Raw genomic sequence first — 17,965 nt, forward strand, 5'->3', positions numbered from 1 at the left:
CAATCGTGTATACCGCCTCCATTCTTTCGTTCATTTGTTAGTTGCCGAGGAGTTTGTAATGTGCATGACCGCCGTCTACAGATGTGGGTGTTTTCCATGTCAACCGGAAAGGAAAGGCAATCAGTGTTGTCTTCTTTTGCTTTACCCAGCCATTACCACCCCTTTGCTTGCCGCAGCGGTATCGGCCACTAGGCTTGGGTTCTTTCGCCTTGTCGGTGCTCTGCACTTGTACTGAGTATGGTTGTAAATTCGCGAAATCCTTTTATTCAAATCACTTGGCCACATTGTGCTACAGCCTGCATGATTAACACAACATCCAAACTGAAGGAAGAGAATAACATGACATGTTTAAATGTCCATCTTGTAGTTCTATCTCGACTGATGTACCTTTCCTGGCCCCTTTAATTTCCATGGGATTTCATTAACCGCAGTGATTGGATACTTTCCTTGAGTCTATATTTACTACATGTTTCTGCCGCGGCACACGATTGTTAAGAGTTTTGTCTTTGGTCATAATTAGTCTGTATACATAGGTCCATCCATCCATAGTTTTTTTGTTTGTTTTTTTTTCTTTTGTGGAAGCGTAACTTTTAACCTCAAATGAATTAGAAACATAAACAGTCCCTTTTAAATTTTTGTCTGAGTTTGGCCTTCTATTTGTACAATATAATAACTGTTAAGTGCGCCTTCAATTGTAGGGAATGAACTGTTTAATAATGTTGTCTTGAAGTAGTGGTGGGTATTATGAAAAAAAAAAATAAATTGCTATTCTATGAAACAAAAAACTATACAACGCATTAGTGATGGAAAATGAAGCCTCAAATTTACTTTATGAACCAGTTGTGATATTTGTTTCGCTTCTCTCGATGGAACTTTTGGGTTAAATGAAGGAGTTGAATAAATGGTAAGCCCAATGTTGAATCGGGTGCCATTTAGAGGAGTCAAACAATACAACTGGTTCATGAAGCAAATTTGAAGCTTCACTTTCCCATTACTACAATGACTGCGTACCTTTTCTCACATTAAACGGAGCTGTGTCAAATGAGAAATGGATGCTACTGCTGTTATCAAATTAGCGTATTTAAACAGAAGCAAACCCGCCGAAAAGTAGCTTGATGTGTATGCACAAAATATAGATAACAATGTAAATAAGAAGCATAAAAAAATCTCAGAAATTGATTAAAAATAGTAAAATAAAAAGATCTCTACTGTAATGTAATACTCATCACTAACATAAAGAGGAGTGTGAGTGTGTGTGTGTGCATGCACACAGGTTTGTTTTGTCTCAGTAATAATGGGGTATGGATTCCAAACATGGATTGAAATAACCACCCAGTTGCACTTAATAATGAACTCTCTGTTGGAGCTTGAGAATGTGTGTGTAGAGATTGTAAAAGAAATATATGAGGAATTGCATTTGCCGACAAGATGAGAACATTGCTGCGAAAGCTTGTTGAAATATTGCACCCAAGTTGGTGTCTAACTTTTTTTTAGGGTGAAGCCCATTTTTAGATTTCAGATCCTGCCCGAATGAATGCAGAAGTATGTGTTTTAAGGAGATGAAAAAGGGGTTCAGTTTGAGAAAAAAAATGTTGAAAGTGTTTATTGTCATGCAGTTAGGGCAGGGATGGGCAACATAGATGCTGGAGAGACAAAATGTGTTTATGTGCAAGATGCGTGCTCTTAATGTATTTTGTTTTTGATAATACATTTTGCAATGCATGCAAGATGCACTATCATAACCCAACAACAAACGATTCGAAGCAAACAAAACATCCACATACTGTACTTTTTCCCCCCAATGGATCTCTTTTGCTGAAAAAAAAAAAAAAAACTTTCAAGGATGGCACAAAACTGTTGAATAATAATAATTCATTTTATTTTTTTAGAAATCAAAAACTCGCAAAATATTTCTATCTTGATTGTTTATTTTTATTCATATCAATCAAATCCGCAACAAATTAGTCGGCCTAATCAAGTTGTAATATAGGGCAGTGTGAAGCCCAACTAAGACATGTCTGCCATCTAGTTGCGATTGGTGATATTACAACTTAAAACTACAGTCGACCATTTCCTCGGGGAAAACATGCATTGAGTGTCTCTCAGCATTTTTGAAGACTATATATTCACTTTATGCTCACAGCTATTAAGTCTCACAATGTGGCTTGATTTTCTGCAAGTCAACTGATATGTTTTTGTGTGTTGACTATTAACAAAGTAAAATCAATTTCTAAGGATGCTTGTGATTCTTTAACCCCCCCCTCAATTTTGACCGCAACAAATCACAACTATGTCCTCCTCTGTGTTTCCTAGGTGACTACTTTGGTAAACACGAGCAACAAAGGGCCATCCAGTAAGAAAAAGGGCCGCTCCAAGAAGGCTCATGTCCTGGCAGTCTCAGTTGAGCAGGCGACACAGAACTTCTTGGAGAAGGGCGAGCAGATAGCGAAAGATAGCCAGGATCTCAAAGAGGAGCTCATTGCTGCTGTCGATGATGTCCGAAAGCAAGGTGACGATGTTTATTCTCGAATTGTGACTCTTCTTTGCAAAATGCATGAAGCTGGCATGCTAATACACTTCGGTGACTCAAATATTCACCCTCGCAGGAAGAAATTAGGATTCTCTTCTCAATAACTACATCAGCTCATAGAGCAAATTGACCACAGCACACATTTTTGCCCTCATTTTTTTTACTGCGCGCTCAGCTCTGATTCTTTCTTGCTGCTTTCAGCACCGACCTGAATTTGTTGGTCTCTCTTTTTCATGCGCGACAAAGCTTTTATGCTACGTCAATGAGATGAAAACTTTTAACAAAGCAATAGATTGTTAAAGTAGTCATGTGGACGTTCAAAAATTGAATGTGACAAATGTGCAAATTGTGTTCGTCTTATTCGGACGGCATTTGTCTCAAGCAACATTTGGTTTTATAGGATGAGATGTTCCCTGTAAAATTGCACCGTTCACCTTGCAAAGGTCATTTTGAAATGAACACATTTAAGTTTGTCCTCATGGAATCGATCCATGTCACTATGCCGTCTTCCGCTCAGTTCTTGTCACTGTTGAATTATGCACATGCTTTCAGACGGAAGGCAAACCTCTTTGGACAGTCACCGTTTCGCAGCTCATCACAAAGCCAAACAGACTTCTGTCTTAACCTAGGTTATTTGCAAATATTAGAAAAATATTGCTCTTGGTGACTGATTCATGACACACGTATTCTTTTCTTACGTCTGTGTTGCCTTAAAATGCTCCGATGAGCACTTTTTAAAATGTTTTTCTTTTTGGGATGGTTCGTTTGGTTTGATGTGACCAAATGTTTGGATTGCCTGATTCAAAACTGATCAGAGAAAGCAGCCTTAGTTCATGTATTGTAAAATTACTACTTAAAGCAATAACTTTGGAGATAATTTACCAAATTTTCTCAGATAAACTCGGGTTTATTTACTTCCTGTGTCATTTGACCTCTGCTCATTTTACAGCTGATCTTAGAGGAGAGTCACTGGCGCAAAGACGGACTTTTCCGTAATTTGGGTCATCGGAGAAATCCAAAATAATTTTCAATGCCAAATTCAAATACTATATTAGTTGTGTGTATCATTCAACGGTTGTGTTTTACGGGAAAAGTAATTGCATTCAAAGATTAAAGAAATGTTCAAAATATACTTTGTATGTTTTAATTTCTCACCAATTGCAAGGTTTTACTCAAGTAAATATCCAAACAAGCTTCGTCGAAAATTGCAGTTCAAAAGTGCGATTAATTACGGACGATTTTGCAATTCATTAGTTGTAAATATTCAATCACTTGACAGCACGAAAGTTTATCTATACAACAAGGTTTTTGAATCTCTTAGTCATGCTAAAACAACACTTAATGCTGGCCCGGGATTTTTATTTTTTTTTTAAACAGTACTACAATTGCAAATTGATGTCACCCTAATCTGGTTCACACTTTCAAATGACTACATTAACTTTTGTTACTTGCTGATAGCACTTAATTGGTGGCATTTGCAGTACACATCTTCCTAATAAAGTCAATTTGAGCCCGTAGTTTAGAAACTTCACTTTAATTAGACACACCATATTTAAATTCATATACATATCAGCCATCTACAGCCCATCGTTTTCACACAACAACACGTATTGTAAATGTAACCTCACTCTATATTTATTTCAATTTTTTTTTTGCAGGAGAGACCATGCGCATTGCCTCCTCAGAGTTTGCCGATGACCCCTGCTCTTCTGTGAAACGTGGCACCATGGTGAGGGCTGCCCGGGCCCTCCTGTCTGCTGTCACACGCCTGCTCATCCTTGCCGACATGGCTGACGTTATGAGGCTGCTGGCCCATCTTAAAATTGTAAGATTGATAACATTGCCAAACTTTTGAATTCTCTTTTTTTCCATTTCATCACAGCTTCTTTCAGATGTTTCTTTTGTGTAACTTCCTTCACTCTAGCCTTTTAGCAAGTAAAATGCATGCTCTATGTCGTTTATGTCTGGGTATTAATTTGGAGAATCTAAAATCTTCCACTTCTTGGCCCTTGGTGTCTACAGATAATGTTTCTGTAGACTTCTGAGTTCATTTTGCTGCTTTCATTATGTGCTACATCATCAAGGAAGATAAGCGAGCTCATTCCAGAAGAAAAAAAACGCAGCAAGTTGTTATCACATCCATGTAGTTTCACAGATAAGCTTCTATTTATGGAATCGAGTGAAGATCTTTACTTTCTCAAAACAGTGACCTTTTTTTTCCGCTCTAGTGAACCTTAATAAGTCCATAAAACCAGCTCCCAGAATTTTTTTTAGACTTTTCTAGCTACTTTTTTTTGTACATTTCAGCCTGGCATTCTTATCCTTCTTGCTAATAAGTGTTGTGTATTTTCAGGTGATTTAGTTCATGATATCTCCTGACATCTAATTACAAAACAGTACAATGATCTCCGTGTGCATTTCCAAATGTCATATTTCATTCTAAAAATAAATAGAAAACAAACCAAAAAGCAACTACTTTCCCCCCAAAAAATAATTATATATTATTAAAATATTAAATGATTAAATTTATAAAAAAAATAAATGATAAAAATGGGATAACTTTAGGATGTAAGGATACAAAACCCCCCACAAATTTAATTAGTGTCATTAAAACAAACATTGGGCTCCAATCATACAACACTTTCTTCTCAATCCCTTTTTCCAGATCCATTCTTGAGACGCTTAGATGAAGCCAGCATAAGTCTTGTCATCAAAGCCCTCTTCAAAGTTATCTCTCACTCCTCTCCTTTTCATTACATTTTGTAAAGCACTTTCATTAGGGATGGAAAGGAGTCCGAATCACAATGTGCCCACATAATGGATGGTGATTGCTGAATTGAGACCCTTTTAAATTGCACATCTTAACGGTTATTGTCTTTTTTTTTTTTTTTTTTTTTTTTCTAAATCCGCTTGCAATTTCATGCTGGCGGAAAATCATTTTTATTCATTCAGCCAAATAATCGCTATAGCGTTTCTGGATGAATATGTCATTAAAATATACTGCTTAAAGCCTTGTTGAAAATGTTCTGTGCGCATCAATTTATTTTGTGTGATCATTATGCGTGTGACAGGTAGAGGAGGCCCTGGAGGGAGTTAAGAATGCAACCAATGAACAGGACCTGGCAAACCGCTTCAAAGAATTTGGCAAAGAGATGGTCAAGCTTAATTATGTAGCAGCCCGCAGACAGCAGGTAACTGTATGCCCTTCTTCTCCAAATCTTACTTCATCAAAAAAAAAAAAAAAAGTCAAATGTGAGAACTTCTAGTCTACATTGCTGCAGATGTCACTTTTAATTGAACAGGATTTAATCCGCTTTGAAAAACTGTCCAATTAATTCAATCCAAATCCACTTAATTTCAAATCTTTTTTTTTCCTGACTATTATCTGCTTTTAAGTGCTAACTCAACATCATTCCTCAGGAGCTGAAGGACCCTCAGTGTCGAGATGAAATGGCCGCTGCCCGTGGGGCTCTGAAGAAGAACGCCACCATGCTGTACACCGCCTCGCAGGCCTTCCTGCGCCACCCGGACGTGGCGGCTACGCGCGCCAACCGGGACTACGTGTTCAAGCAAGTGCAGGAGGCCATCGGAGGCATCTCCAGTGCCGCTCAGGCCACCTCGCCTACCGACGAGAAGCACAGCCACGCTTGCATCGGGGAACTGGCTGCTGCCCTCAATGAGTTTGATGTGAGTTCCCTGCTTCACTTTTTTGCGATCAATGCAATCAATATGTTCAAGAATTCAGTTCACATGCACAGCAAATGCGGCGTAGTATAATCGATGTCCAATTGGATCAATGTAAGACATCCAATCTTAACATTTGTACCTTTTAGTGTATCACTGACATGACCTCACTGCTGGTTGTGTAAGTAGGATTTTATTCAAGGTTTTATTCACATTAAGCCAGATTTATTTTTACAGACTAATTGATGCTGGCGCTGATTCTCACAAATCAATCTTGATGCTTGTGTTGAATGAATGCAAAATCTGCAATTTGTGTTTTACAAAGTGGTAAGCACATAAGTGCAATAAATGCCCCCCCCCCCAGGATGCAGCTGTGCTAGTCTAAATACAGAGTCACGAATTAAATTAATTTATTACTTTTTTTTTTTTCAACCTCAGTTTCCACTTTGGATCGTAAGAAAAAAATAGTGTTTGGTCTTTTGAAGCTGAAAAAAGTGCTCCAAATTGTTATTCATTGCTGCCCCCTAGTGTTTGTACATTGCCATTGAGGTAGTAGCTTGCACACTGCAATTTTGCATGCAGTGCAAGTGATGGTTGGTGTTTGCCGGCTCTCTTGGGTTAATTATCTCCAACCGTGATGAAGCATCATCCGGAGCTTATTTAAATAGAATGCCATTTTCTGGGATCTCTGCTGCTTTTTTTTTTTTTTGTGACAGCATAATTAACTGATGCATCAGCAATGCACGTTTTTTGGCCTGGTCAGTATTATTAATACATATTTAAGCAGTTGTTTACCTATTTTTCGAAAAATGCAGTATTCTATTTTCTTTCGTTTTGATGTTATTGAAGTAGGATTCAATTCCTGAAGTAGGACCTTGTCAACGATACTTGTAGTGCAAGCATATTGTGACTATTTGGCACCCCCAGTTAACCAGCAACAATCAAAGAATCCAAAGAAAGCCTGCTCTAAATTGATCCAAATTTTATTTTTCAAATTTGAGAAAAAAATGCTTTTATTTTCCTTTTCTTTCATGTTTGCACTTGAATTATTCCTCTTTGTCTTATTTCTTAACTTGAAATGGTGACGATTTGTGTTCAAAGTATCTGTTTTGCTTCCTCAACTGTGAGGATTTACAAGCAGTTGGTTAATTTCTAATTTGTAATATTGCCATCGAAAACAACCCCCCCCCCAAAAAAAAATGTTTTTTTGTTTTTTTTTGATGAATCAACAAATCTCTCCTCTCCCAAAGCCACGGCCTGCATAATTTGATTGAGTTGACAGGCAGACAGACAGCAATTAAATGAGACAAATTGCCCTTTACTTAGCCCTCTGTGCCCGCCTGTAGCTGGTGCATGTTTAATTCCTAACTTACCACAGAGACATGACACAGACTGCGCTCGGATGCTCCTAGAATCGTAATGACCTGATACTGGAAGCTGTGACTCAAAGCTCTTGGAATTTGTCCTTTATGCCCATGCACACCAGGTAGCTGCATTTATAAAGACGTGCACAGATGATTTATTTATTTATTTTGATACGGTATTGCAAGGAGGGACTCTGTTGATCAACCAAATAATCTTACAGCGCGGCTTTTAATATCAGGGATTGATTTCAGTTCATAAAACGTGAATGACAAAAGAACCTTTTTTTTTTGCCTATGTTCAAATTCTAGGTCATGCATACTTGGGAAGCCTTGTGACGAAAATAACCACGGTAAACAACAATTCCATTTTATCATAGTCCAAAGGAATGAATATGGTACCTCTCATCTCCTCTATTGTGAAAGTGTCTGCAGCACTGTTTTTTTTTTTTCATGCTACAAGGAATATAAATGGCTGCTGTCTCTGCTCTTTAATTAGGGGTAGAAAACATCCTGAGGACTCTCTTGACCCCGTTTTTCCACCACAGCTAACACGGTCACAGGCACCAATCTGTTTTGTTTTTTCGCATTAATCCCTGGCAGCATACAAATGTATTTGCGGGGAGGTGCAGTGAGTCATTTTGGCCTGTAATAGTCGGGCAGCATTGTGGACTAGTAAATGTCAAATCTCAGTGATGGGTAAAGACTCTCCTTGTGATTGCATGGCTTTTCAACAGATTACTCCCTCATTCCAGAGACATGCAGTTAGGTTTGCGAAATCAGTGGTGTCCAAACTGTGGTCCAGGGGCCATTTGTGGCCTGTCGTGCATTTTTTAGCAGCTTGAAGCCTATTGACAAATTATAATTGCACATGGTATTGGGTGTGGGGATTAAAATTAAAATGGGGGGGGGGGGGTGACACACCGGACAACTACTACGATTATTACCCATAAAATGTTCTTAATGTAAACCTTTTCTAGATATGCAAAGCAACTATGTATAACTAAACTAGTAACAACACGTATCTTAATAATGATGAGTTCAGTTTTCAAAGCAATAATTTTTTTCTTCCACATTTTTTCAGTAGATGTCAGATTTGTGAATATATTGCATTAATGCTTAATTATCATGATTTCTCGAGATTTCTCACAATATACGCACGCAATATTTTATGATATTTTTTTTTCTTTTTTTTACAATAGAGTCGATTATTAACAGAAGTCTGTCTTGAACCGTGTTAGGGCGGAGAGCCGGAAGATATGAAGAAAAATGTTGTATTTCAATCAATACGTATGCAGACGTAAAATAAGACGATGCAAAATAAGCTACATAAGCAATTTAGTAGACACTCTCAGACCGGAACACGCAAACATCTGACGTCATCATGACGAAGAGGTTTGATGTCAAACGTAGTTTTTAAAAACTTGAGCAAGAACTGCTTCCTCACGAAACCTCTTTAGTAGTGTCCTTGCATTATTACAGTATTAACTTTTATTGTTTCTAATGGCATGTCTTGTTTTTAAAGGTCACTGAACATCGAGAAGAAAAATCGCTAATTGAATCAATATTGCAATATCTGTCAGAAGAATCGATTTATTTATTTTTTTTTCTGAAATCGGTCAGCCCAGAGCCGTTTTCATTAGTTCTTACAAGAAAGTTTGCTTGGACCTTTCAACAAAATTGAAGTCAAGCAGTGTTCGGCAACACTTATTTCATTAAAAGCATGAGTTTCTCAGCAAAAGTAGCGGCTTAATAGTTTCGGAGAACCGTTGAAGTCAAGATGCATCCTGAGTGCTACCAAAAACTGTGGACACACCCTTGAGCAAGGCACCAAACCCCCATGAACACGCTCAATACTTAAAATTCAGTAATCATATGTTCGGCATTTTGTTGCTATCTAGTTTATTTTAATACCAAGCACCGATAGGTAAAAGTTCTCCCCAGGATGTGTCGCAATCACTGTCAGATTCAAAACATCCCCCAGCAAAGCTTGCCATCAGGGATTTGTACATATCCCTAGTTGCTATTTTGAACATGTCATAGTATACTTGCGACTTCGCAATATCAAGTGAGTTGTAACCTGTCATGACTTACATTATAAACTATTTAACGCAAGCTCATTAATTCTGAGCCTAAAAACACTGTTTCTTTTTTTAAAATTCATTTTACATATTCAAATGTTTCTAATGGGCCCCAGTTGGAACATTTATGACTCAGCAGCTCGGAATGAAGCGTGACACAAAGGTAAGATTATCTTTTTCCTTTAATGCGATGTTCCGATATTGATTCATGAAGTGAAAGGGCATCGTATGAATAAAATGCCCCCCAACCCCCATACCCCCCTCAATCCGACCCCCCTCCCCCCTCCACCCTTTAAGTGACATTAGAATTGTGTAACAGTACACCATGTGTGACTTAAATCTCACCATAAAGGGACCCCCTTTCCTTTTAAAGTCTTTATTTGGGAATTTGTGGGAGGACAGATGGAGTCGAAGCCCCAGGGGGATGTCGGGGAAAGACAATGTAGCACACAGGCATAGATTTCTTTCTAGGTCGCAGCACACTCCTACTATGTAGTGATTTACTTCAAACTGATTGAAATAAGAATCGAAATACTTGAAAAACACCTCAATAGATACTTTTTTTACGATCGATTTTTTTTCTTGCTTAGTACTTAAGGAAAGATCAATATTATGCACGTATACGAATGGATGCCAACACACTTTCATTCACCTTGCAATTGCATTGTCCATATTGTGTCATAAAAATCTGTCCAGTCAATTCTGGTTCTGCCAGGAGAAGAAAACTGTTGTCTGTTAGTTTCCCCGTCTGTATCGCCTTTCACTGTTTTGCTCAGCATTGTCTGACTGCAAAGCAAATTCACAGCCCTTTTTGAGCATCATGAAACAAAAAAAAAAAGGCGTCAGCTCAAGTATGAGTTATATAAAGCAAGCCCTTTTAATTGTCTGCAGCTGCTGCTGTTTTTTTTTTTTAGATGAACCAAGATTGGCAAAGTGTTAAATTTACCTGTGATTGCTATCTAACTCTGAATCCTCTCCAGTTGTTGAGTTCATTTTGTCCACTTCAAGCAGACATTCCGTGTTATAATATTTGAATATTTCTCTGTTTATACATAATGATCAGGGCCATTTTTATGCCCCATTTTAGGTCATATTTGCTTTTAGTGCATCAACGCAAAGCCGATGCGGCAGTTTTAAGAAATCATCCATCAGTTCATGGAATGGCCAGGAGATGGCAGTGTGGGCTTACCTTTATCTCGTCTCCCTTCTCAAGTTCACCTCCCTCTTCCTGTCTTTTCCATTTTTATCCCCTTTTCCCTTAAGTCCTTAGAAACAGAGATTTAGAGCTCGCTCATTCTCAGCTGAGCCAAAGTGCCTGCATCGTCTTGCAGTGTTTTTGCAGAACGTGTGACGCTCTATCTTCTATCGTTGAGATGTATCGCGAGCCTTGAGATGCGACGACTTGTTTTCAGAGTTGTAGCCTGAGCCGAGATTGACCCCCAGAGAGATGCCATCACCCCCTTGAGGAAATCCAGTGGAATTAGCAAACCTTTATGATAACCTTGTCAATTACTGTATGTGTGTGCTGCGCACAGTGCAGCATGCATGCGATGGTAGATAGTTGCTTTGAGCCTGCGGCAGAACTGAAAGATGAACTGGATGGTTTTACAGCCCCTTTATTTCCATCTGCTTGTCCTCTAGCTTTCTTGCCGTTGTAATTTCCGAATGCATCTGAAGCTAAAAGAGGTGTTTGAAATGCTGGTGTGATTTCACGCATTTTCTTAAACCATTTGGTAGCATTATTGCATTCTCATGCAAAACTCTCCAATATGTCCTCGAGCCTCTAGCCACAATGTACAAAGTATGTGCTCATTCTCGCTTGGCATTGGCTAACTGGATTTACAAGCTTTCACAATGCAGTGTGTGCATGGCGGCCAACAAACAGTGGCTCCACATGTAAATGACTTTCTGGATGCTTCATGCATCCATCTGTGCAGTGACATGTAATTGGTTGGGAAGGCTTATCAGTGTGTTCTTATCTGTCGTAGTTGTTTTTGTTTCTTTTTTGTAAGCATCAAAACAAATGAAAAAAAAAACTAAATCAGCAAAATAAGATACAATAAATATGAGGAAAAAAGCCAAGGAAGATGCTAGTGATAGACCAATATGCTTTTTCAGGACCGATACCGATACCGGTTATTAGTAGATATGAATGCCGGTAACCGATATTTGAAGCCGATATTCATTTGTTGAAAAAAGGGTTAAAATGGTGTCAAAAATTTGAAAAACAAAAATTCCAAAACTTGACTTAGTTTAAATGCCTTTAAGCACATATTTATTAAACAACTTTAGTGAGTTACAACATATTAAAGATTTTTCGGATGTTGTAAAATAGACAACTTTGTTTTAAAAGTCTAACAAAAAGGCCTCCCAGGCTCAGCTGCATGTCTTATGGTTCAATTACAAAAAAAACATCCATTTACTAGGGCAAATAGTTTCTATTAGTTGACATTACTAAATTTTCTGCAGTCTGTTGCCTTTCCTTCCTCTGCTCGTGGGACTTCTGATCAGGAAGCTTACTGCCGATTGGCTGCTACAAGCAACCAATAAGATAGTGGGCGGGACAATCTGCTTCTGCAGGCAGGGCCACCAGCACATTGAGAGGGCGAGAGAGATATGTGCTAGAGCGAGACAAAATAAACCAGTGTTTAATTTATCGGCCTAGAAAGTTTAAAAAAGGCAGATGCCGATAATCGGCAAAATGCCAAATATCGGCGACAATAATCGGTCTATCACTAGAAGATGCTTCCTGGTTTGAATGTTAGTAAAGATGCAAATACAGCAAGGTGTGGATGCAGCTGGAATAAAAATGTAAGAAGCTCGAAATCCACATGAAGGTCTTTGTATTTGAAAAAACGAAGACTTGAGTCTTCAACTAGGGATGAATAGTCATTCGGACGATGATGTGGGGGCTGATGTTGGGGCTACAGAGCACTGTCCCGAAAAGAAGCTTTACTTCAGTCTGGTGGTTGTGCTCCGAATGCCTCCTGCCTGAGGGGAGAAGTTAGAAAGGTGTGTGTGTGAGGTGGGCCCTTAGTGATGCAGGGAGTCATTTTTCGGCATCTTCTGGTAAAGATGTCTTCAGTTGTGGCTGCTTCCTTACAATGGTCTGAGCAGCCTTTATCACCCTTTGACGAGCCTTCCGTTTTGCAGCTGAGCATCCACTGTGCCATACCGTGGCGCTGGTGTTAAGGAGGCGCTCCACCACACATCTGTACAAGCTCCCCCAGGCACAGCTCTCCAGCCTGTTACGACAGCTCCCGGGGAGTAGAAAGGACATTGCTGAGCCTTCTTTAGCAGACAGGAATTGTTTCGGCTCTCCAGGTGAAATCCTCGGAAAGGTGGATGGCAAAGTATTTGTGGCTGGGGACCACTTCACCACTTGGGACGAATATTGTAATTTGTGTATACCAACACACCGGATGTTATACTCTGTCTCATCGTGCTGTCCTGTTACATCTGCGCCAGAAATGCACTTTTTTGCAATGGAGTGTTCACATCAGTTTAGGATGGAATTGCATTTATTATAGAATGTTCAAGAACAAAATCTTCAACATGCAGGGATGAATGGGCATGAGGCTATGTTGGTAGTTTTGGTAGTTGAGTAAATCCTAAACACGTGTAATTTAATGAATACTCCTTTATATTAATCTGGATTTCAGCATCAACTATTATTTTTTTCCATAATCGCTCAGGAGAATTCAACCATTCATGCTTCTTAGGATAAAACAAATATAGAGAGATGCAGAACCATGTGGTCAAGACACTCCAAAAACAACAGAGCAAGTGTTCTGCATGGATAGATGCGACTGTCAAATGAAATATGAATTGAAAGCGTCATCTCCGATAATGGGAGACGGCCTGGGGCTAAAGAAACATCGGTTTGTTTATTGCTGTACCGTAATTAGCCTTTGCCTATCTTTTTCTGATCCAAACAGTAATGTAGGGCCGAGCTGCAAGAGTTGAGTCACTGGTGAACAAGAATCAGAGTTCCATGCTAGTTTTAATTGGAGCTCATAAGCCTTAAGGCCAATTCTTCACGATCATCTTTTGCTTAAGCTCAGTTTTTGTATAGATTTGTCTCGCGATATTGACTTAAAGATGTTCGGCCTGGCCGCTTTTGCTTAGCAGGTTCAATTTGCTTATGTTACAAGGTAGATATGTTTTCATTTTTTAATGATAAAGCATTATTTGCTTGATCATAATAATGTCTTCAAGGAAATGTTTTATCTTTTGACAAAGCTTATGAATGTGGAAAATACTGATCTCACAAACGCTGCAAAACATCTTGTCGGTAAAGTAACCAAAGTCAACTAATTGTTAGTGATGGGTACATGAAGCTTCAAATGTGCTTCATGAACCAGTTGTAGTATTTTTGGACTCCACTAGATGGCAGTTTCTGTTCACCATTGGGCCGTAAGAACACTGACTTACCATTTTTTAAAACCTTTATTTAAACCAACAGTGCCAGCTACAGGACTCAAAAATGCAACAATTGGTTCATGAAGCAAATTTGAAGCTTCATTTTCCCATCACTCCTAATTGTTCATCCTGATGTGGCTTCTGGAATGGAATAAATTAAGATAACATCTGATTGTTGACTACTTTTTGAGTGACTATAACCATCTCTCAGCAATTTTGGGATTGTTTTGTGTAATTCTGTAATTCAGTGCATCCTGCATATACACACGATTTTTACTTTCACCAAATTCCTCTAAATGCAGGGTACCAAACTGGGGTTCGTAGTCACTGCTGATGACATGCATCATGTTTGCAAATGCTGGTGCACACCTGTATCATAAAACACTCAGAGAAGCTGTTTAATTTTTAACCGATTTGGTTTCTGAAATCGTGCCTTTTCTGTTGCCGGTCCTTCCCTATGGAATGAGTTTCCATTAAATGGTAGGCAAGCCCGCCCCGTTTGAAGACACATTTTAATTCTTTATTCTTTTCACTGTTCTGCTGTTCTTTTGGTATCTATTGTAAATGTGTTTATGTGTTTTAATTTGTGTTGTAATTACCTGCTAATTTACATGCCGGCATATGGAAAGCGCTTTGTTACAGCTCCGGCTGTTGTGAAATGCGCTATGTAAATAAAATTGTATTGTATTGAAATTGGTTTAAAAACTGCAACCATGAAAAAAAATAAATAAATCAGAAGTTATCCGCTCCATAAAATAATCCAATCACAACCTAAATCTCATAACAAGTAATAATGTGTTCAGCAGCTAGCTCGTCAACTTCTGGCTAGTGTTAAAGTTGGACTGCCGGGGCGGTTGCGAAACCGCCGGTGAGGTTTCTCTCGAAAATGTGCAAAGTCACTCCTGCACCCGTGCTTTGGTCATTTCAAGGTCACAGTTGATCGTTGATGTATTTAATGTGGGGAAACGGCTCTTCTCATTTAATGAGTTGATGCCTCGCTGATTATGCCAAATCAGCGTTTCTTTCATTGTCAAATCTTTGCAGCTGTGAGATTGACTGCCTCGCTGCCTTGCCGTGCTGGCATTATATCGTTATCGTGTTAGTTCCACGTCTTGAACTCTTATCCCTTTTCCAGTCTTTTACATCGTGTAATTTGTGCATTGTTTCCGCTGTTTTGTGCTTTTCTCTCACATTCAACCTCAACGGCAACCAAAAGCGTATAAGTCATGGCTTTATGCCTCTTGCCGACGTATGCTCGGCATAAGAAATGCCACGTAACCGATGATCAACTTTCACCCTTCCTTGGCTGGCTGTTTCCATCCTACATTCATTTGCAAATTTATTTTTCTACTTATGAAATCAAAACTCATTTATCAAACATGCATTTAAGACCACATTATAGTCAACTTGTGTGGAAACCATTTTTGTCTCCCATGTCGGAATATCGTCAGCATTGAATGTACTCCTCTCAAATTTACCGCCAGTCCTTCTCCTCGGCGGTAGTGATGCGTGAACGCTTAATTGTATTAAACACTAATTCACCCGGTTGTCCTCGTAGTTCAATCGGGTGGTACTGATGAAGCGGTTCATGTAGTGTGGGTGTTCTCAACGTCCTTGGACATATCAGGAAATAAGGCTTTATTAATCCTACAATTTGGGACATTTTTTATTTTAATATCCAAAGGGAAATTTACAGCCTGACAAAAACAAAATAAAAAGATTATTTTAGGATTCAGAACAAAATTAATAGTTGATTAAGTAGAAGATGAGGAAAAAATTACATTTGTAAAGTACATTTTACTGGGAAAAACTTAAACAGTAAAATTATTCAGTGAAAATTCTCAGGTTCAATTTTTACGGTCAGTTTTACGGTCCCAAATATTTTTTTTTTCATGTAGAATATACTCTACAAAATTTATTGTGGACAGACGAACACAAACTTATCGGCATTTTGTTCATAAAATCTAGAAATTAACTCTTTATTACATTGTAAATTTGAGATGTAAGAGGATATGATACTTTATTATTTATACACTGGCCTTTTGTATAAAGTTTTTTTTTGGGGTTTTGCGCTATAAATACTATGACAAGTTATTGTCATTTTCTGTCTTTTTTTATTATACTGTTCTCAGCTGACTTTTATCTGTGATTTTTTAGGCATTGAGCCTTTTGTTCAACTATAAAATGTAGTGAATGTAACATTTAAAAAAACACACACACAATGATATACTAGTGTGCCAATATCCGATGAAATGGTCAAATAAAAAAATCCTCGTAACTCAGAATCTGGCAAGGGTATCAGTCGTATTTGACTCGACTTAACAAGCCATGCAGAGTTGATCGACTGTGTCACACATGCAAAAACTGGTTAACTCTTTTTTTTTTTCTTTTTTTTTAGAGGAGTGTGACATGGGCCAAGAAAGGAGCCACTGAATGAAAATACATTTTAGTAAGCGGTCTGCCAAGGTCAGCTTGTTTACAAACAAAAAACTGGATCTCTCTTCATCCAAATCTGTGCCAAGATTTAATGATTCCTTCCTTCGCACATCCACCGTCCTTCCACAAAGTTTTGTGGAAATCTGTAAATCTTTTTTTTTTTTTTTTGCATTACTGTATCTCACCCACCCATAATATATTATATAATCATATAATATAATATTCATCTACCTTTGGCCATGGGCACTTTAAAAATCACATACAATTGATTAAGTCCGTTTAAAGTACATTGTTTGCCTCATATTGCATTCAAAACTGACTTTTGGTAAAAGTTTTTTTGTTGTTTACTTTTCACTATTTACTTTTGGTACTTTCAAATTTGGTCCGTTAACATTGTTCTAGTTTGTCTTTAGCATAGCAAACTTTTTTTTTCAGGTCAGTTGTGCTTCATAAGCAGCAATATTCACCAATGCTTCTATACATGCTTCTATTGTACAGAAATATTTCCACTTATCCATGTTTTATTGAGTAAATGTGTTTTTGAAGTCTCAGAAGCTAATGAATGGTGTTCTGGTTTTGGGCACAGCTGAATTGGGGGAAATAAGGAAAAAACAGCGATGAGCGCTAGGTTATTGGGAGGCTAAGAGGGAACATCTAGAAGAATGAGTGAGCGTTGAAAAGGTGGCTGTGGCTACAGTTTTGGGGTTATCTCTTTGCAAGGCGGAAAAGCATAAAAAATAAATTGCAGGCATATTCATATGCAAATTAGACACTTCATGCCTGCTTTCCAATGATGATGGAGGCATCTGTCAAAGGAAACGGTGCACGTACCCCCTGATGCATTTGGAAGGTTGGTCAGAGTGAGCGTATTTTTTTATTTAATTTTTTTGACTGCAAGGTGTATTCATTATTTTCGACAAAATTGGGGAGTGCTTTACTCAAAGATTATATTTGCTTCACACTAGAAACAGATTCATAATTTGCCAATCCTTTGGGCGGACATTGGAATGAAAAGGTTCTCTTCATTGTCGGGCCAACGGATACGACATGTAATGAATCTCGACACCAGATGTAATGAAAATACATCGATCTTTCATTTCTCTATCCGTGTAGCTGACTTATTGTGTGCGTCCGAGTAATGTTCAATTGCAAGCCTGCCTGCTGTTCCGTATGAGCTCGAGCTACATGGATGAAATTTTAACCCACGTTCAGCGATGGTTAAAGTCGGTGACCGAATCTCGCCATTGCTTGCGACAGATGACAGGAGAGCAAGTCCAACCAGCAAAATGCCCTCAAGGACTTATTTATGGGACCCTGTGTCTCCCCGACAAACTGGTTTCCAAAGGTTGCACTGCTGTGTGGCGAAGCTTGTCGGCAAATTTGATTAGTGTGTTACAAGCTGCGTTTGGCATTTAGGGCGAAAAATGTGTTCTCAAAAAAAAAAAAAAAAA

At 38.5% G+C, this 17,965-nt stretch overlaps 1 protein-coding gene across 1 annotated transcript in view; it reads left to right on the forward strand.

Moving 5' to 3' along the window:
* The window catches only part of ctnna2 (catenin (cadherin-associated protein), alpha 2), a 192,831-nt gene that overhangs the window by 15,044 nt on the left and 159,822 nt on the right, over positions 1-17,965 (forward strand). The window contains exons 3-6 of the mRNA XM_088303017.1: positions 2,314-2,509; positions 4,189-4,355; positions 5,602-5,721; positions 5,951-6,217. Coding sequence (XP_088159143.1) covers positions 2,314-2,509; positions 4,189-4,355; positions 5,602-5,721; positions 5,951-6,217 — 750 coding nt within the window. The remainder of the gene's footprint in view (positions 1-2,313; positions 2,510-4,188; positions 4,356-5,601; positions 5,722-5,950; positions 6,218-17,965) is intronic.

This window comes from Idiotropiscis lumnitzeri, chromosome 8 (genome assembly GCF_059441095.1).
Source record: "Idiotropiscis lumnitzeri isolate Australia: NSW breed Sydney's pygmy pipehorse chromosome 8, RoL_Ilum_1.0, whole genome shotgun sequence".
NCBI classification, from domain to species: Eukaryota; Metazoa; Chordata; class Actinopteri; order Syngnathiformes; family Syngnathidae; genus Idiotropiscis; species Idiotropiscis lumnitzeri.